The 21175-nt window shown below is 48.8% G+C and overlaps 1 protein-coding gene across 2 annotated transcripts in view; it reads left to right on the plus strand.

Moving 5' to 3' along the window:
* ASIC2 (acid sensing ion channel subunit 2) overlaps nt 1-21175 on the plus strand; it is a 1207137-nt gene that overhangs the window by 1092213 nt on the left and 93749 nt on the right. For both annotated transcript variants that reach the window (XM_061390402.1, XM_061390401.1), the window contains exon 2: nt 15365-15515. In XM_061390402.1, the coding sequence (XP_061246386.1) occupies nt 15365-15515 (151 nt within the window). The remainder of the gene's footprint in view (nt 1-15364; nt 15516-21175) is intronic.

A 21175-nucleotide genomic window follows, 5' to 3' on the forward strand; every position in this document is an offset into this window, starting at 1 on the left:
ATACACCAGCTTTTACTTATGAAAAAATTTAAACATATACAAAATCAACAGGAGTATACAATGAACCCTATGTGCCCACTATCCAAATCAAACAATATTGATACTTATATATTCTTGTTTCCTCTGTGCCTCTGCTCACCCCTCTCCCCCACTTTAGGACAATGATGATGATAATGATTTAACATTTCCTTTTGTTTTTGTACAGTGTATGCATGTTGAAATGCACTGATCTTACCTGTATTGTTTTGACAAATAGATACACCTGTGTAACCCATAGCCTTATGATATAGAATATGTCCATCTCCCCAGAAAGATTACTGCCTGTATGTTAACTGGTAATTTCTTTCCTTATGTCCAACCCAGATCTTGACACTCTTCTCCATGGCAAGGCAGAGTAAGTCTATTCTCTCTTCCAAATGATATCCCCTCAAATATTTACAGATAACTATTGTGATCCTCCTTAAGCCTGCTCTTTTCCCTTCTAAATACTCCCAGTTCCTCCATTTAGTCTTTGTTCTCAGAAGATGAGAGAACCGGCTGCCTTGTTTTGATAAAAGGAAGCATGATTTTCTCCTCACCGAATCTCTCTGCAGCCCATCCAACCTGGAGCCAGGAGGACAGACAGAGGTCTTGCCCCTTTGCTAAAATTCCTGCTTTGAAGGGAGCTGGTTCATGGGGGGAGCCATACAGGAGTCCTCGCTTCATACAAATCTGCCGTGTGCAGATTTCTTTCTTTATAAGGCAAATTGCATCATTCTCTCTTAAGTTAATCATTCAACAAACTTCTACTGAGTACCTATGCTATGCTAGGCTTTGCATAGAGCTCTTGGATAAATAGTCTCAGAATTTGGGGATGGAGCGAAAAATAGACAAATAAATGGAAGTATGAATTTATTCGGCATTCATTGATTTCCTGCTAAGTCCCCAGAACTAGGAAGGACACAGGGAATATGGTAGCACAGAGGATGCTCAACACTGCAGGACGGAGGCATTCACCCACCCAGCAACTTGCAGTGGAGGCAGCTGACAGCTTTCCCTAAAGCTTTGGTGGAATAGGGTTGTAGAATTTCAGGTGAATTTTGAGGACATAGCAAAGACTCATAGGCTTTCCAGGTAGTTTAGTGGTAAAGAATTCGCCTGCAATACAGGAGACATGGGTTCAATTCCTGGGTCAGGAAGATCCCCTAGGAGAGGAAATGGCAACCCACTCCAGTATTCTTGCCTGGAGAATCCCATGGACAGAGGAGACTGACAGGCTACACAGTCCTTTGGGTCGGAAAAGAGTCAGGTCCAACTTAGCCACTAAACAACAAGAATGACAACAAAGACTCAAATCAGTGACACTCTCAGGCCATCCGGGAAAGCCTCAAGCCATCGCTCCGCCCATGCTTAGGAAGCAACTGGCACTCACAAGGTTTCATGCCCTGACTTGCAATGAGTCCAATTTATATTCAGGTACATTGGAGCATGCTCAGGTGCAAATCCTAGATTTTGCTCCGTTGCTGAGAAACAGCCTGGATTTCTTCCTGTCACTGTTGCCTAATAGGACACAGAAAGCCCAGGTTTCTCCATCAGACAGATGGGTGGAGCTCCTGGCTCTTCCTCCGACGTGCTGCATGACCTTGGGTGAGTCCTTTGGCTTGCCCCAGATTTTGTTTCTTCTTCTCTGACAATGGGAGTAGTAGGAGGGTTTCTGAGAGGGTTGAATGGAACGGTGCATTTAAGCACTTGGCGTGGCATCTGACCGGTAGCCAGCATTCCATCTCAATTATCCATCAAGAGAAGATCTGAAGCTATTATCTAAAAGCACTCACCAAACAGACGCTGACCTCCCTCCTTGCACCCCAGAAGACCAGAAGTTAACAGGGCTGGAGAGACAGAAAAGTCTATTAAGGAATTCACACTTGAGCCTCCAAACAGCTCTTCAGAACTCCCCATGGGCTGGCACAGCCATCATTTCATTTGGTCTCCAGGGCATCTCTGTGAAACAGGTACGGCCAGTCCACTTAACATCTGAGAAAGCAGAGTCACAGAACCAGAAGCTGGAAGTGCCTGGACTTCATTCCCATCTGACCTTGAGAGATATTATTATCCCCATTCTTCAGATAGAGGAATCAGAAGGTCAGAAAAAAATAAGTCACTGGCCCAAAGTCACATGGCTCAGGACAGGCAGATCTGGGAACATGACCTGGGTCTGTCTCAGTAAAAATAAATAAATAAATAAAAGCCTCTGACTTTTTACGGCTCTGTGATGCCTCTGCAAGTAACTCACCCTTTCTGAGTTACTTCATCTGAAGAAACTCACAGTTTCTTCCTCTGTAAATAAGACAATAGTGTCTATTTTGCAAGCTTGTAAGAACAGGCTGTCGTGCCACTTTCATCATGGATGTCTTTCTTCCTGTCTTCATCTGACTTTGTCTGGAACAGGGCCCAGACTAGGGTGTACAAGTTGGATACCCAGGTGCAAAATTTAAAGAGGCACTCACCACTCTCAATCCCAAGAATTGAATACCTCCTAAAATTCTGTGCCTTGGCACCTCACCTTTCCCATCCTAATCTAGACTCTGGTTTGGAGGTAAGGAGGTGTGATGGGGCTCTTGTGGTGGAGGAGTGCAGAAAGGATGGGAAAGGCCTGAGTAGGTCATGCTGATGTCAGAGCAGTAGCTGACAGGCTTTCCTGGTGGGTCCAGTGGCTAAGGCTCCAAGTTCCTGATGCAGGGGGCCTAGGTTCGATCCCTGATCAGAGAACTAGATCCCGCATGCTGCAACCAAAACCAAAGATCTCGTGCCTCAACTAAGACCTAGCACAGCCAAATAAATAATTGTTTTAAGTCACCCATAAAAAGTAATACAGTAGCTGGAAACCAGCCCTCTGCAAATGCACACAGGCTCAACAGGACTGAAGGGTTACAGCAAATACTACACAAGTGGACCTTGCATCCTGTTCATTGTCCCTCAAGAGCTGCATCCTGTAAATTATGTGCAGGAGTCAGTGATGGCCTTACAGCGGCTCTGTCTCCTTGACGGCCTGAAGCGGTTTTTTCCTCCATTTCTACCTGGGCAACTGAGGAGAGTGTCCGTGTCTTATTTATCTCTGTATTCCCAGGATCTCGCAGAGTATTTGACACATGATAGTAGTTCATTAGATGTTGAAAGAACAAAAGAACGCTTTGTCTTTCATTTTGAAAGCCCCTAATCATCTCAGGCCCTTTGATCCTTCAATCCTAAGTCAAGGAACTGTGGTACCGTGAAAATTATTCCCAGTCGCCTGGGAGTCGAGTCCACCAATCTGAGACAGAAAAGCAAAGGGATGGTCAAGAAACATTAGCGCAATTTGAAAAACTCATGAATGGCAAAATTGGTACTTGGTTCCAAAGCTTATCAGAGAAGGCAATGGCACCCCACTCCAGTACTCTTGCCTGGAGAATCCAGGGACGGTGGAACCTGGTGGGCTGACATCTCTGGGGTCCACAGAGTCGGACACGACTGAAGCGACTTAGTAGTAGCAGTAGCAGCAGCAGTCCAAAGCTTATATGTGCTCTACCAGAGTGCAGAGTGGCAAGTCTAAGCAATTTTCAACACTTTATTTATTTCTGACTGTGCTGGGTCTTTGTGGCTGTGCATGGGCTTTCTCTAGTTGCGGTGAGCAGGGGCTACTCTTCGTTGTGGTGCGAGGGCATCTCTTGTTGCAGGGCGCAGGCTCTAGGGTACATGGGTTCAGTAGTCAAGTACACAGGCTTAGCTGCCCCCAGTCATGTGTGGGATCTTCCCAGACCAGGGATCAAACCCATGTCCCCTGCATTGGCAGGTGAATTCTTAACCACTGGACTTAACCAGGGAAGTCCAGCAATTTTTTTTTAGTATACAAAGTCCTACTTCTGCCTCTGTCACCAACTACAGTCCCTTCTGCCTAAGCCCCCAGAACTGTGCCCCTCAAGTTGCCCTCCAAGCCTGCCCCAACTATCAGGCATTGCCTCTTATTACAGAAATGCTGTCACCATCAGCAGTACATTCTTCCAGCACAAGAAGGGCAAATAGGATTCAACTCATTTGCCACCTCCAACAGTGGCAGCCAGAATTATTCGGCTTAAAAAAAAACAAAAAACTGTGAGACTCAGAGGGAAAGAGTGCTGTGATCCATTAGTTATGTCTGCTATGGACCTAGGAAGGAGCATGGTATCATGCATGCTGTATATCTTCCAGCCAGGTCTTAATTCCACACGTTGGGAAAGCAATCTCACTGAACTGCCTCAAACCCTCTGCACTTGTGAATCTGCAATGCCTTTGAACATTCATAATGCAAGCTTTGCTATGGAAATTACATGCTGCTCAACCTCCTGGAGAAGGCAATGGCACCCCACTCCAGTACTCTTTCCTGGAAAATCCCATGGATGGAGGAGCCTGGTGGGCTGCAGTCCATGGGGTCACTACAAGTCGGACACGACTAAGCGATTTCACTTTCACTTTTCACTTTCATGCATTGGAAAAGGAAATGGCAACCCACTCCAGTGTTCTCGTCTGGAGAATCCCAGGGACGGGGGAGCCTGGGGGGCTGCCGTCTATGGGGTCTCACAGAGTCGGACACGACTGAAGCGACTTAGGCAGCAGCAGCAGCAACCTCCATGACCAGTGAGGGGAAAAAACTAGAAGACATTGACATTCTCTGAGCAGTTCCTGGAGAAGGTGAAATATGTTTTTAATGAGAAAATATGAAATCAGAAAGAATGTGGTATGAGGATTTTTGTGCCATGTGGGTTGTTACCTATTTGACCTTTTCTTGATCAGCTTTTAGAATCAGCCTGCCTTGGGACTGTTTTCAGCCCTAGCATTAATTGGAACATCTGCTTTTCTTCCGTAAACATCATAAACCATCATTTGGTTTTCACCCATGCATCGTTTCTGTGCAACCCTGTAGAATAATGTGAAATTAACTAGGAACACAATAGAACACATTTCTGATCCCTACCTTTTTCCTCCCCCCATCCCACACCTGCTTCAGAAGATGAGTAGTGAGGCAGCTGCAAGGAACAACCCGTGTCTTATCTCAGGGTGGATCACACAGGTAGAAAATGCAATGGGATAGGAAGCCCACACAAGCCCCCGGGAGAGAGGCTGGAAAAGTGGGGGCAAGGTGAAGTTCAGCTGAGCAGAAATACCCAGCCAGGGTGATACAAACTTCCTATAGAGGAATACCCTAGCAATGTTCCATCTGGGCATGGCCACAGGGAAACCAAGTGGGCATATATTCCTGTAAGTCCAGTAGGCAGCAGTCAGAAGTGGGCACAGGGCTGTAGTCACAGGATCAGGCAAGCAGTTGTAAAAAGAACTTGTAATATGGACCAGGAACCCCAAAATCACATCATGTAAGAGCTGAGATTTCAGAACTCAGGAGCAGAACCCATACATTATCTTAACTAATGTTACTGAGTGAGTACTCTGTCGGGTACTTCGCATCCATTCTCTTGTAAGTAATCAGAACATAGACTAAGGTGTGCCTCGCCCCGAGGCTCTGCACCCCGAAAGAACCAAAGGTGCAGAACTCGGGGCTACTTCCAGTGCATCTGGGCAGCTGCACCTTGAACAGGCCCTGCCTTCAGAAGGTTCTGCGTGGGAACTGGCATGGGCTGGGGCAGCAGGGATCATGTCAGCCGGGTTAAGAAGGAGGGAATGGAGGCAGGAGATGGACACGGTGGTGGGCTGTGGACAGTTTGTGCTCACTCTTTCTCCTTCACTTTTTCTGCACTTCTGCCCTCCCTCAAGGCAGGGAAGCCCTCCTGGGTCCTGCTCCCCACATCTGATGACAGCCAAGTGGATGGTCTTCACAGTCAGCCGTGGCTCCCTAGGAATGTGCTCTTTCTATTAACCCCTTGCCTTGGCCCCATATCCCCAGGGTTGGGCTTGGTGACCTGCTGGCAGTGGACAGATCAGAAAGCCAGGCTTGGGGGGTTGGCGGGGTCCTGGGAGACTGACACTGGTTTCCTTGGAGAGAACAAGATGCCAGCTCCTCCGAGTCACTGCTTGTGTGTCCTGGTGATTATCAACTGGCTAACAGCTAAGCTCCACTCTTCATTGTGCACGGTGTCTGGCACATAGTAGGTGTTCAGCTGGGATAATCTGACTCCAAGGTCTGTCCTTCCTGCCTGTCTCTTAGTAGAGCCCATTGTTGTCTGTCTAAGGAGTGGAAACAGAAGGGAGCTGGAGTGAAGGGCTGGTAGGTAGGGCTCAGCAGACATCACTGGCCTCCCTGACATCAGCATGCCCCTGTTAAGACCAGGAGCCAGCCTAAGCGATCTGTCTCAGCCTGCTAAATACTGCTGGGGTCAGCAGCCCTGCCTCTAGAGAGAATTCTGTATCAGCTCCCCCAGTCCTCCTATCCCTACCCACCAGACGGCTTCTTTCTGTGCACTCCACCCAGAATCACTCTGCAGGACCACCTTCCCTACTAGGTGGTCCCTAAAGAATCTGCAGTCTAAGCTGCAGATTCTTCTCTGCATCCCCAACACCTGGGGCAGTGCTAGAACACAAGAGATATTCTGTAGAGTTCACTAGGCAACTGAATGGATGAGCCACAAATGTGGTCCCAGATGGAACAACATCTCAGATTCCATTTCTACAGGCAAATAACAATGCTTTCACCTCCCCTGCCCCTACAGGGCTTAGCCATGATACTGACCACAGGCAAGAAAGTTCTCTGCCTGGGCTGAAAACTTTTTTTTTCTGCATAGAGTAATTTCAGATTCATAATGACCTTTTTGATCTTTACAAGAATTCTATTGGAAGTTACTCTTACCAGCATTTCCAGGATGAGGGATCAAAATTCAAAAAGATGAAATGACTTCCCTAAATCAGGGCAGAGCCAGCATTGGAAGCTGAGGCTGTCTGGTTCCCAGTTCCATGCTTGAGTCTTTTCTTGCATCCAGACACCTGCCCATTAAGTGCCTACTGTGTGCCAGGCATGGGGCCAGGCACTGAGATGCCAGGGGTGAAAAGGACACAGCCCTTACTTCTCACAGGAGACAGACAGTGGAGGACCCAGCAGAAAGAGCAACCAGCCTGTCCTGAAGTCTCCCTGGAAACCTTCATCACCCAGACTCCCCTCCCCGCACCAGCCAAGCTGGTCCACCTTGAAAGGCTTCTAGCTGCCCTCAGCCCATTTCATAACCCCAAGTCAGGCCCAATTTGGGACGTTCACATGAGGGCTCAGGAGGGATTCATCTGTGAAGGTCTGGAATTTCAAATGACCCTCCTGGCGCCTTCAAGTGGCCCCTCTGCCTCTGTGAGCCGTTCCCCAGGGGAACATTTGCTCACAAAACGTGTGACTTGGAGAGTGCTCAGAGTCACCCTTGGTCCCCTCTATGCTGTTTTCCCAGCTGACAGATTGGCAGTCACCTGATGCTCTTTTCTTCTGCATGGGGCTTACACATCTCTTCCAGTGCGGTCTAAAACTCTCTGGACAGTTGCCCAGCAGAAAAGCCCCAGGCTGTGTTTCAGGCTTGGAGGAAGGAGACAGGAGCGCTTCTTAGTGAAGCCAACACAGCATATGTCACATCTCTGCATAGAGGGGCACGGACTCAGTGGAGGGGAGGGGTGTTGCAGTACCATATTATATGCTCAAATGATGCTATGGGTTCCTTTAGCGACCCATGAATATAAAGGGAAAAATCAGGTGAATCTCTCTCTAGCTGGAGGATCTTGGATAAGGACTTAGCCTCGCCAAGCCTTGATTTCTCATCTACAAATTGGGAAGAATACCATCTACATCGGTGGGCTCTGTGAGCCCTGAAAGACAGAAGGTCTACAGGGGACTTCCCTGGTGTCCAGTGATTAAAGAGCCCCTGCTCCCAAAGCAGGGGCCGTGGTCAGGGAACTAGATCCCACGTGCTGCAAGACCTCACACGCCACAAGGAAGATTGAAGATCCTGCATGCTACAACTAGGACCCAGTGCAGCCAAAGTATTTAATTAATTGGTTAAATTATTATTCAGAAAGATAGAAGGAGTATAAAGCAATCAGCACAGTGCCTGCCTCGTGGTAATGCCCAGTGACTGGACGTTCTTCTCTCCCTTCTGAAAAGGAACCCAAAGATGAATGATATTAATGACGTCCTAAAAGAGACTGTGGCCTCTTGGTTGGGATGCAGGGACAAGTGGTGGCCAAGGGGCTGCATTCCCCTCATCTCCTTGGTTCCCAAGGACTCCACAGCCACACGGAGGTGCTTTCCTGGGTACTTGTTGAAGTCACCTTTTAAATCTCCCTATGGGGTAAAAGCACAGTCACGCATCTGTCCTTGGAACATAATAGGCAGTCAAAAATTCCTGTTGCAGGAAGAGATGAGTGAATAAGCATTTTTCCTAATAAGATGCAGGCCTCGCCTTCCAGGAGCTGACCATCTATAGCCCCCTCCTCATGCATGCATCCCTCTGCCATATTTAATTCTCAAACGTGTTGATTGATGACAACTTCAGAAAACAAATGGAAACCACCCCCCACTGAAACTCTCATACAGTGCTAATGGGAATATAAAACTATACAACCATTTTGGAAACAACTTGGCCACTTCTTAAATAGTTACAGACACACTTACGATGATATGATTCAGCCATTCAATTCCTATGCACTTACTTAAGAGAAATGAAAACTTATCCGTACAAAGACTGATCTATACCTGCTATAGTAGTAGCTTTATTTGTAATAGCCAACCTAATGTCTATCAATAGTTGAATGAATAAATCCTGGTATAGCTGTGCGGTGGAATACTACACAGCAATGAAAAGGGTTGAATTACTGATAACCTTCCACCCCTCCTTCCAGGAAAATAAAACAAAAAGCAGCTTCATTTTGTTTACTGAAAGCCTGGTAACCCATTTAACAGACTGTTTTCCTCCCTCTGTGCAAAATGTGTTAAAGCAGGGTCCTCAACCTCTGGAATCTAATGCATGATGTTCTGAGGTGGAGCTAATGTAATAATAATAGAAATAAAGTGTACAATAAATGTAAGGCACTTGAATCATCCAGAAACCATGCACTCCCCTGGTTCCTGGAAAAGTTATCTTCCACAAAACTGGTCCCCAGTGCCAAAAATGTTGAGGACCGCTCTGTTAGGAGATTTTGATAGAGAAAGCCAGAGCAAACAAAACAGTGGGCTTTAACATGTCCATTATTTTGAAAACAGCCAAACGAGAAATTTCAGCAAATCACTGGAAGGAAAGTTCATTCAACTCAGCGGAGGGGAAAGGCTGAGTTTTAGAGGAGGTTTGGAGCAATAGGATTTCACTTCGTTCAAGCATAATAAGCAAGAAGAGACAAGGAAGCCACTGCCTCAGAAAAGCCCTAAAGGTCAGGATTAATGAAGGCTTGGAAGGTTTGAAGCTTACAGGCCCAGTCGTGTGCTGGTAAGTGGATATTTCTACAGTCCTTAAGGGAGCTTATACATAATTTATTTTCTTAAGTAGGTCCATGTGTAGAAATGTTGTTTGCACTACTAATTGGGCCAGAAAACTGTGTCTTCAGGGCTATCTTCTGTCCCTAACCTTTTCCATTGTGCATTTCCTGGACTCTGAGGCAGGCTGCCCCAACAGGTCACACTGGGCCTGGATGCTGGTACCCAGGCCAGCAGGCATTGCTAATCTTTTTTATTCCTGGATGCAGGGCCCCAGGAAGGGGAGCTTAGCCATCATCTCCAACCCCCATCATGCACAAACAGGTTTTAGAGGAAGAGCACAGACCCAAACCCAGGTCAGGTCTCAACTCTGGCCCCGAACTAGCTGTGTGACCCGGGGCAGGACACTCTACCTCTCTGAGCCTTAGACTCTCCACGGGCAAGATGAGACATTTGGGCAAGAAGATTTTTTTATATTTATTTGGCTGTAATGGGTCTTAATTGTGGCACATGGGATCCTCATTGCATCATGAGGAACCTTTGGTTGTGGCGAGCAGGCTCTCTAATTGTGGCCTGAGGGCTTCATTAGTTGCCGGGCTCAGGTTTAGTTGCCCCACAGCATGTGGGATCTTAGTTCCCCAATCAGGGATCAAACCCGTGTTCCCCGCATTGAGAGGAGGATTCTTAACCCCTGGACCACCAGGGAAGTCCCCAAGAAGATCTGTGGTGCCTGCACTTTCCTGAGATTCTCCTGACTCTGAGATATACCCTCCGCCCCCCCACAACCCCGCACCGTTACCAAGCTCAAGACCCCTAGTGTTAGCAAGGCACCAATTTTATCAGTCTGCCGGGAACAGAGTAGCTGTAGCTACGAGGAAGCAGCGGCAAAGAACACAGGCAATGGAGTGAGGCAAAGATGACTTACACCCTGGATTCTCTACTTACCAGCTCTGTGACCTGGCTCAGCCTCTCTGGGCCTCAGTTTCCTTATCTGTAAGATGGGAGTGATAAGACCAAACTCATAAGGCTGCTGCAAAAACATAATGACAGCAGATAGAATGTGAATGGTGCTCCAGAGAGGGCAGCCAAGCCAGTCTGTGACCTCAGGGCTGTTCTAAGAGCTACTGGAAGGCACAAGACCCTCTCCCCATCCCCACATCCAGATTTCTTGGCTTTAGATTGTGCCAAATATGAACAATTTATGCCAAAACACTGAATAACTTAGAAGAAGTGGACTGGTTTCTAAAAACACACAGCCCACCAAAACTGAATCAAGAAGAAACAAATAATTTGAACAAACCAATCACTAGAAGTGAAATAGAATCTGTAATTAAAAACAAAACAAAACACCTCCCTGCAAACAAAAGTCCAGGGCCAGACAGCTTCACTGGGGAATTCTGCCAAACATACAAATAAGAACTTATACCAATCCCGTTTCAAAATCTTTGTTTAATATTTATCTTTATTTATTTATTTGGCTGTGCCAGGTCTTAGGTGTGGTGCTCGGGATCTTCCATCTTCATTGCAGCATGCAGGATCTCTAGCTGCAGCATGCAGGATCTCTAGCTGCAGCATGCAGGATCTTTTCGCTGTAGCATGCCAACTCTTAGTTGTGTCTAGTTCCCTGACCAGGGATTGAATCTGGGCTCCCTGCATTGAGAGCTCAGAGTCTCAGCCACTGGACCATCAGGGAAGTCCCTCAAACTCTTCCAGAAGACTGAATAGGAGGGATCACCCCCAAAGTCATTCTATGAAGCCACCATCACCCTGATACCAAAATGAGACAAAGACACTACCAAGAGAAGAAGAGTACAGGCTAAAATGTGCAAACTTCAGACTATGGTGGCTGTCCACTGCACCAGTGACTGGTTGCAATTCCGTCCAAAAGTAGATTTCAAAGTGGATTGTGTGCATCAAAGCATTGCCCTCTCTTACAGAACTCTGTGGCCCCAGTAATCTCATCGGCTGCCCTGGGCTTTTAACAACAGGCTTAACATTCTTAAGGAATAAGTAGTCAGTGGCACACGGTGGTTTCCATCCCCTGTAACTACTTCAAAATGAGCTTGATGGGACTTGCCTGGGGTCCAGTTGTTAAAAATCCACCTTCCAATGCAGCAGACACAGGTTTGATCTCTGGTCAAGGAACTAAGATCCACATGCCTGGGGACAATTAAGCCCAACATGCCACAACTAGAGAGCCTGACAGCTACAATGAAGACCCAATGCAGCAAAGAGAGAGAGAGATGAGCTTAGTATTACTGAAACACAGAGAAGACAGGACCCCTCAACACCTCCCATTCTTCAGTTCATCACTGACCTCCCCCCATAACTCAAATAACTTCTCTCACTTCTGCTGAAAAGGACCTAGTATGGATTCATACCTCTTAAAGATGTCTATTATGTAATCTTCCAAACAAATCCACTTGCATGCCCTCATTTAGATGTTACAACCACGTGGCAAGGTTATCTTGCTCAATTTGCAAACACGAAAACTGACATTGGAAAAAGGTGTCATGTTAAAGGCCACAGACTTGACAAATAATGAGCAAGGTGCTCTGATGCCTTTCTGTCTGACTCAAAATCTCAGGGTTCCTCCCTTGGAACTTCCTTGGTGGTAAAGTCAAACCCATGAGTCCCAGCTCTACTACCTACCTCTTCACTAAGCCTCAGTCTTCCCAACTGTAAAATGGGCATGTGATAATAAGATGCCTTCCCATCAAGGTAGTCGGGACCATAGTTAGGAAAAAGATAGTTCCTCTGAAAATGCCAAGCAGGGGCCAGCACAGAGTAGAGGCTCAGGAATTTTTAGTCTCCTTCCCTCCAACTTCTTGGGGCCATTGAGAAAGTTGAAGCTGTACACGTGTCATCTCTCAACTGCAACACGCAGTGAGCAATGAAAATGATGGTCTTGGGGTCCATCTTTATCTCAGGCTTCCCCCCAGCCCCCACCCCTGTCACTCCTGCAGATCCAGGTTTGATATGGGCACCATTAATTCTTACAAAAGGATTCAACTAAGAGCTATTCTTGATTCTTAGCAACCTTGCAAATTCAGCCCTGCCATCCCAGATGAGGCTGTCAGCGCTTACCAGGAGAGCAGAGAAGTGCCTCGGAGAATGGCAGGTCTGAAGAAGCAGCGAGCTCTGGCCTGACAGTCTAGACTTAAATAAATTGTCTTTTGTGGCTGGGGGCGATAAGGCCTACGTTTGAAGCGCCGGTTACTCTTACACGTCATTATGCACAGCAACGGGGAAGGAGAGCGGCATCTTGTCCTGAGTTTCTAGCAAAACTGCGCTGTGGGTAAATAGCTCTCAGCCTTTGATGTTGAGCAAAGAGGAAAATGATCCTCTCCGAGAAGCTAGAACTGAGACAGGAGTGGCGGGCTGAGGCGGTGCAGGCAGGGAGGCCAGCGGAGAAGTGCGGTCTGTGTGCACCTGCCTGGCTCTGAGCCCCTTCTTCTGCCCCCATGAAGGTAAACTGTCTCTCCTCTAATACCCTCGAGGAAAAGCAAGCAAAAACACTTAGGAACAATTAAGCGGGAAGCTAAGAAGACCAGAGCAGAGAAAGGGAGGGGAGGGGAGTGAAACAAGATATCAGGTGTGAGTTCCCGCCATAACTAGCAAGGAGGGCCAACACTTAAGGGCGCCTCCCAGAGGTGGGCGAGGGAATGGGAGTAGCAACCCCTTGAAGCCCATTCATTAATTCATTCATTCATCCAGCAAGACAGACCCAGCCCCTACTCTCTCCAACAAACAGTCCTATAAATCACCATCTAGTTATATACTTTGATATGCATGAAAAAGCAGCAGTCTCCAACCATTTTGGCACAAGGGACCGGTTTCATGGAAGACAATTTTTCCACGGACTGGGGTCGACACGGGGTGGGGTTGGGGGTGTGGGGGGTTGTATAGGGATGTTTTCAAGATGATTCAAACGTATTACATTTATTATGCCCCACTGATCTGATCTGACAGGCGGCGGACCTCGGGTGGTAAAGCAAGGGCGGGAGGGAGTGCATGCTAATTCGCTTCAGTTGCGTCTGACTCTTTGGGACCCCATGGACTGTAGCCCGCCAGGCTCTGTCAATGGGATTCTCCAGGCAAGAACACTGGAGTGGGTTGCCATGCCCCCTCCAGGCGATCTTCCCACCCCAGGGATCGAGTGCACCTCTTACATCGCCTGCATTGGCAGGCGGGTTCTTTAGCACTAGTGCCACCTGGGAAGCCCAAGGGGTGGGGAGTGGCTGTAAATACAGATGAAACTTCCATCTCACCACTCACCTCCTATCGTGCAGCTGGGTTCCTAACAGGTCATGGACCAGTACCGGTCCATGGCCAGGGTGCTGGGGACCCTAGCTACAAAGGGAAATACTGGGAGTGCAGGGCTTGTACCTCTTTACAATCTCCATAAGCCTTGCCTGTAGTAGGAGTTCATGCATATGATTATTGACTGGCTGATGGAAAAAGCAAGGCAGAGAGGAGGAGTATAGGGCTCAGAAACACCCCAGTGACAATGACAACATGCCCCAAAAGATGTTTTGAATCTCAGCTTTTCTACTTAATAGCTGTGCGACCTTGGGCAAGTTGCTTAACCTCTCTGGGCTGTGGTTTTGTCCTCTGCGCAGTGGAAACAACAATACCCACCTGTGGTTACTGTTGCATGTGATAGCTGCCCTGATGAAGGAGCAAAGGGGGAATGTGAGGAGGGATGTTATACAACTTGGTCCATGAGCTTGGGACGGCTTCCTGGAGGAGGCGATGCATCGATCCAGTCTTGGAGAATGGGCAGAGGTTGCCCAGGCAGAAAAAGGAACAAGAGCTGTTACAGGTAGTGGAAGCAGCAACTAGAAAGCCACAAGTAGGCGAACCAGCAGGGCACATCCAGAGGTGTGAGAGTTGTTTAATGTAGCTCCACTCACTCATTTATTCATTCACTTGTCCATTTGACATATATTTCTGGAATACCCCCAGGTGCCAGGCCCTGTGCTAGCCACCAGGGTTAGATTCCTCAGTGCACATGCAGAGGTAACCACCAAACCCATGAGCTTATCTTCCAGTGAATTCCCATGGACTCAGATGGGAAGAGGAGGATGAAGCAGACAGAGAGAGCATCATAGAAGGCTGGGTGTGGAAGGGTGGCCCTGGAGCTTACTCTCAGGGGGATGGGCAGCCCTGATGGATTTTAACCACAGGATTAATATAATCAGGTTTGCATTTCTGAAGGAGTGCACCACGATTCACTTAAAGGATGGGCTGGAGAAGGTTGTCTGGAATCCAGCAGTCTAGCTAAGAAACTGCAGCAGCCCAAGCAAGAAATGACAGAGGTCATTAAGTTAAAGCCGTGCAGAAGAGAGAAGGCAGAAAGTCAAGTTGGATGCAGAGACAGTGTTGACAGGCCCTGCTGGTTGATTGGATGTGGGGTGAGAAAGAGGAAGAGGGGACACCTGCTCTGAGGGTCTGGTTTGAGCCCCTGGGCAGGGGACAGTGCTATTCCCTGGGATACGGTGCACAGGAGAGCCATCCAGTGGGGTGCGGAGGCTGAGGAAGCCTTGATCCCACTGGGACGTGCTGGCAGTCGGGTGTCTCTGGGTCCCCCTGAAATCATGCGTATCAGGCAGCTGGATCAGTGTGTCTGGAGCCCAAGAGAAAGCTCAGGGCTAGAGGCACAGATTACAGGATAGAAAGCATACAGACTGCTTGACACTTGAAAGTGGACATGGCTGCTCCCCGGGAGTGGGGGTGTAAAGGGAAGGATTAACAGAGGGAGAGACAAGACTGCATGGCAACAAACCCCAAAGGGTGTCCAGATGTGTTCTTTGATGCCAGAATCCAGCCCATTAACCGGGGCTGAGGAATCACTGGTCCCCAAGAGGGTTGACTATGATGGGCTGTGGGGACGCTGGCCTGCTGTTGGATTTCTGGGGTTCCCACTCTGCCTGGAGCCCAGTCCAAAGTCACCCACGTGCTTCTTTCTCTTCTCTCCCTCAGGTGTTTACAAAATATGGGAAGTGTTACATGTTTAACTCAGGCGAGGATGGCAAGCCTCTGCTCACCACGGTCAAGGGGGGGACAGGCAACGGGCTGGAGATCATGCTGGACATTCAGCAGGATGAGTACCTGCCCATCTGGGGCGAGACAGGTGAGCCGGGCCAGGGGCCAGGGCAGGGGGTGAGGGCGGAGGGGAGCGGCCTCTGGGAGACCTTTGCCTGGAGCGGTTATCTTGGCCCACCCGGTGAAGGGCTGCTCTCCATCAAGGGGTGGGTGATATGCCGGTGAGTCGGAAGGACGTCCCAGCACAAACTGTGATGCCCTGAGTTTTCCTTGGATTTCACCAGGTGGGAGGGGGCTGGTGATGGGGATACTGGAACGGGAAGGCGGGTAGGATGAGAGGAGGCCGGAGGAAGGCTTGAATTAACAAGTCCGGTTGGAGCGGTGGGTGGCGCAATTTCAGAAGAGGAAGTGATGGACCAGCCCCTTCCGCTTCCACCATCTTGCATATCCCAACCCGGCTACAGGGCCCAGTGGAAAGGAAAGCAGGTTTCTCCCGCTGAGGGAAGGTGGAGGGGCTGCTGGAAAATGGAAGGGCACAGACTCAGCCTGCGTGAGCCCATGGGGGACCCGGGTGTACAGGTCCCAAAGCTTATTTCATGCATCCAATTATTCGTTTATTTATTCAGCAAACTATTCATAAGCCACATATGCTATCTCGGGCTTTACACCAAAATAAGGATATTGAATTGAAAAAAGACCAAGCCCTTGATCACAGCCTAGAAGAGGAGACTCACAGTCCATTGGGACCCAAGGGTCCCCAGTGCTGAGGTGGGATGACAGCCTTCACCTGGGAGGAGGGGGGGTTTCAGGGAAAGCATTGCAGGGCATGGGGTCCCTGGAGTCTTGAGATTATCTCATGAGATCCTCATGAGAGGGGTGCAGGAAGGACAGGGAAGGCCTTGTGATGATGGAGCGGTGGTTGGAATGATACGGCGGGGAGGCCTAGGGAGGCCGGCAGCCTCTAGATCTCACCAAGTGAAGTGAAGAGGTGCCCAAGCATGGGATCCTGGATGCCAAGGAGACCCAAAGAGAGACTAACAAAGAGGGAATGGAAGAGGAAGTCTGGAGATGCGCCTGAGAGGGCCCCCAGGTAGTGGGAAGGGAGAGTAGAGTGCAGCAGGAAGGAGGCCTCGGCCCTCAGGTTGGAGCTGAGGAGGGGGTGAAGGCCAAACACCCCAGCCCTCATTTCTTGCAGCCCAGCCTCCATCCTGTGATTCCCATAGCTGTTCCCTCAGCCTGTCCTGAGGCCTGGCCCTCCCCAGTTCCAAGCCCTCCAGGCTTCTGAAGGCAGCGAGGGCCTCCACCCTGGAGAAGACTGACCACAAGCCCAGAGCTGTATCCCGTCCACTGCACCCACTCTCCAGGCTCCTCGCCTCTGAGCACCCCTCGGGGCATGTTGTGGTCACTCCTCTTGCTCCTGAAGAGTGAAATGGCCTCACAAGCATCACCCACTCACATGGATCCAGTATCGTCTCTGGGAGCTCACCTCAGGCTGCAGCCCTCTGCCAAGCAGATGCTTAGTTGAATCCATCCACTTCCCTAAATTCAGGGTCCCCACTGTCTTCTTGCCTGGAGAGTCCCCATGGACAGAGGAGCCTGGCTGGCTACAGTCCATGGGGTCTGAAAGAGTTGGGCACAACTGAGCGACTAAGCACTGCCCTCCACCAACAGATAAAGAAATGTGTTAGTGCCACGCTCTGGAAAAGGGCCCACAGAGCCTGGGTTTCCAGAACATCCTTCAGGCCAGCCTGTGTTTTGCGACCTGGGGCCCAAAGACAACCCTGGGTCCTGGAAGCTGGGACCAGGTCCCCAAGACTTGGTTCTCTACCTTGGAGACACCAGAACATATTTGCTAGTTGAACCTCTTGTGGAAAAAGAGAGAAATAAAAAATAAAATGAATCCTGGAGGGACATCCCTGCTGAGCCAGTGGTTAAGAATCCGCCTGCCAATGCAAGGGACACAGGTTCAATCTCTGGTTCAGGAAGATCCCACATGCTGAGGGGCAACGAAGCCTGCACACCTAGAACCCACGCTCTGCAACAAGAGAAGCCACCACAGTGAGAAGCCTGCACACCACAAGTAGAGAGTAACCCCTGCTCGCCGCAACTAGAGAGAGCCCACGCATGGCAACAGAGACCCAGCACAGCCAGAAATTAAATTAAAAAGGAAAGAATCCCGGAGACCCCATACCCATAGCCTGACCAAAAGTTAGTTATATCCTTCCAGTGTAATGTTGGATTTCTCACCTGTTACCTTGAGTCCGGAGCCAAAGCACATGTATAGACACACACACACACATGCACCCACACACACATGTATAGACACACACACAGACACACACACACACACACTCGCAAGGCAGGCAGCCCCATTCCCAGACATCCTCACCCAGCACAGCTCCCTGCAGGGTCACCTTGGGTCTCCACACTGGCCACTGATGGTCTGGGCTCCAACCACAGGGCCTTTCCCGGGGAATCTGCATTCTGCTCCCTGAAGCTGTGGATGGTCTGAGCAGGAAAGAACCTGAGACCATCTATTCCAGACACACACACGCACACACACCCTGCCCCTGCATGCCTGTTCTCCAGAGGCCTGGTGGGAAGCAGTGATGGACAGATAGTCACATGGTGAATCTGTGGCCCAGCCAGGACTGTACTGACCCAGGCTTCTTGACCAGCCGTCAGCCCTCATGGACCATGAGCTATATCCATTCAGGACAAATCCATAATCGTGGTTAAGGACCTACTGTGAGCCTAACACCCAGGCAGGACACGGTCGGACTGCAGAAGACACAGGACAAAGCCCCTGCCTTTCAAGCTACCATCAGGAACCAGAGCTGCACACAGAATCCAGAAGTTCCAGGCTCCCTCCTGCCCACAAAGTGAGCGTGAGTTGTCCCTAGTGAGACACCAGCACTTGTCACTCAAACCGCGTCCTCTGAGGTTGGATAATTCAGGGCGTGAAGGAGAAGAGGTTGAAAGCAGGACAGAAGCCAGAAGAAATCAGTTAGAGAAGAAACTGGTCATTGCTACAATGCTAACTGTGCTGTCCTATATGGCAGCCACACTGAGCCTTTGATATGTGATCAATGAGGAACTGAGTTTTTATTATCATTGGATGTATATTCATTTAAATCGCCACAGGGGGCGAGTGCCCGCCGTATTGGAGAGCACAGCCTCCGTAGCTCTGGTTGACCTCTTGAATTTTTGCCTTTGCAGCCATCCCCGCATTCCTCTGGGCCATAACCACCCTCCCTCCCGGCCTTCCTCTCATGTTGAGCAATAGGAAGGGCTCCTTATCTCCATCTGCCAGGGATGAAGGCTGAGGTTAGGCAACTTCACCCAGGCTACCCAGCCATGCCTCCTGAATCCCCACACCCAGACTTCCTCCACAGTACCTTTCTTCAGGCTGAGAAATCATTGTGTCATGAGTATTTCTTGGAGACTCTGGTCACCTCAAAGCTGCTTGTTTCCTGGCCTGGTGGAGGGTGAGCCTCACATGGGTGGAATTGACGTCCACACACCTGCTGAAGGACAAGAGGGGGCTCTGGTGAGTGAGGGATGTTTGTCCTTAAGGCCACCTGAGGAGGTGTGGCCACACTCTGCTTTTTGGTCATTGCTCCCAAAGACTGAGGGGATGGCCAAGCCTCATTCCACCTTGGTCTTTGGGAGGGAGCCGCCTTCCTGACCTGCCAAGCCAGGTGGCCCCACGGATGCCACCTTGCCTCCTTGACCTTTCCAATTCCCCTCAATCCCCAGGAAAAGGAACCTGAGTCCTTAGAGAAGAGAGATGGGTGATGATGGAGGAGAAAGGAATGGAAAGCTGGCTGTTGAGAGAGTGCCACAGACAGCTTGATGACAGAGGCAGAGAAGTAGAACAGGGAAGTAACTTTAAAGAGTCAGACCCATGATCGAACACTCAGCCCTGCCTTTACCAGCAGATCAGATGAGCGCTCTCTGCAAACTCTAAAAACAAGGTTGATAATGACAACCAGTAGATAGGAGGATGGTCAGACCATCCCAGAGGCAGAGACTGTTCCAAATATCCTACGCTGACGCAAGGGTCCTGGAGCACTTTATCCTCTGGGTAGCTCATTCTCAAAGCAGAGCCTCTGGGACATTCTTGCTTCACTTCTCAGAAATTTCAGGAAGCACTGAGGGAGCCATGCTTCTGGGTGTAACTCTGACCTACAGGGAGGACCTTTGGTGCCAAAGAGTGAATAAGGAAAAGACATCCACTTTGGGTGGACCCAGCCCTATGGACTCATGCTTAGCAAGTAGAAAGTGACTACAAAATCGATCAAAAATGTCCTTTCCCCCAGGCTGACAATGCCTCCTTGGTCAAATATCCTTGTGGAAGGCACCCTGGAAATATGCCACTTTAAAGAAAGCAGGCTCAGTCACAGATGGACCTGGACAGCATGCCCCCAAATCCTGAGTTTTGGATGTTACATGTTACAGGAATAAAAATGATCTGGAGAACCCTGGTTAGGCAGAGTTAAACACGTTAATTCAGGGCGGGGATTCTCCATACATCACATTATGAATCTCCAAGATAGGAATGTTGCATAAAGCATTTATTTCCCTAATGCTTTTGACCGTGGAAAACCTTCTTTTTCATGGAGGACCTCACAAAATAGAAAAAGGACTGAAAAGCTGTCCTAGGCTACAGAAGTGCAGATTTCACGACCAGCATTTTGCTAAAGGAAATTAAATTGAAGGCAGGTGGGAGGTTGTTAAAAATGAAACTCTGTGTAGATGCCTCTGAGTAACTTCAAAGATAAAAGAAATAAGCAGTGGGTTATCTAGGCTGCACATGAGAAAACCCAGATTCAGACAAGCTTGGGCATAAAAGAATTGTATTACCCCTGGAATCCAAGGCAAGCTTCAGCAACCCAGCTGCGGGAAGGCAAAGGGGCCGCACGAGAAACACCTGGAAACAAGAGCACCCGCCTCCTCGGGCTTTCACCCCTTCTGTTACCTCTCCTCTCTCTGATTTGCTTTTTTCTCTCTCCCTAGAGACAGGGTTTCTCCGCACATGTATCTTTTCACACATAGCTCCCAATAGATTTATAATTTTTCACATCCTACCGTCAGGGAGAGGCCACTCTGAGTCTCCCATTGTTCTATTAAAAAGAGAAAAACAAGGAAGGGACTCATTGGCCCAGCCCAGTCAGGTGCTCTCCCCTGGGCCAATCAGTGACCACTGGGCGTGTCTATGGAAGGACAAGGGAGCCCTGAGGGAGCTGGGTTCCACACGCCAGTCCTGGGAATGGCCCTCCTCAGGGAGGTAGGGGTGAGCGTGGAGATGGGTTACATCTGAGCAAACTGGAATCAGTGTGCTGGGAGCTCGCTAAAGACTTGCATTCTAGACACACAGGCTCAAAATTATCGCCTTCATTCAAGCTGATGTAGAATACACTTTTTAAAATATTAATGCACTTTAATTTTTTATTTTTATATTTCCTTTTTTTAAACTTTTTATATTATATTGATTATAGTTGATTAACAAGCCGTGATAGTTTCACGTGTCCAGCAAAGTGATTCTGTTATATGTACATATATATCTATTTTTTTTAAAATTATTTTCCCATTTAGGTTGCTACATAATATTGAGCAGGTATTATGTAGATAGCATATTGAGCAGATAGCATAGACCCTGTGCTATGCAGTAGGTCCCTTTTGAGAATACACTTTTTAAAGGATTTTTTTAATGTCGACCATTTTTAAACTCTTTATTGAATTTAT

The sequence above is a fragment of the Bos javanicus genome, chromosome 19 (genome assembly GCF_032452875.1).
Source record: "Bos javanicus breed banteng chromosome 19, ARS-OSU_banteng_1.0, whole genome shotgun sequence".
In the NCBI taxonomy this organism is placed as follows: domain Eukaryota; kingdom Metazoa; phylum Chordata; class Mammalia; order Artiodactyla; family Bovidae; genus Bos; species Bos javanicus.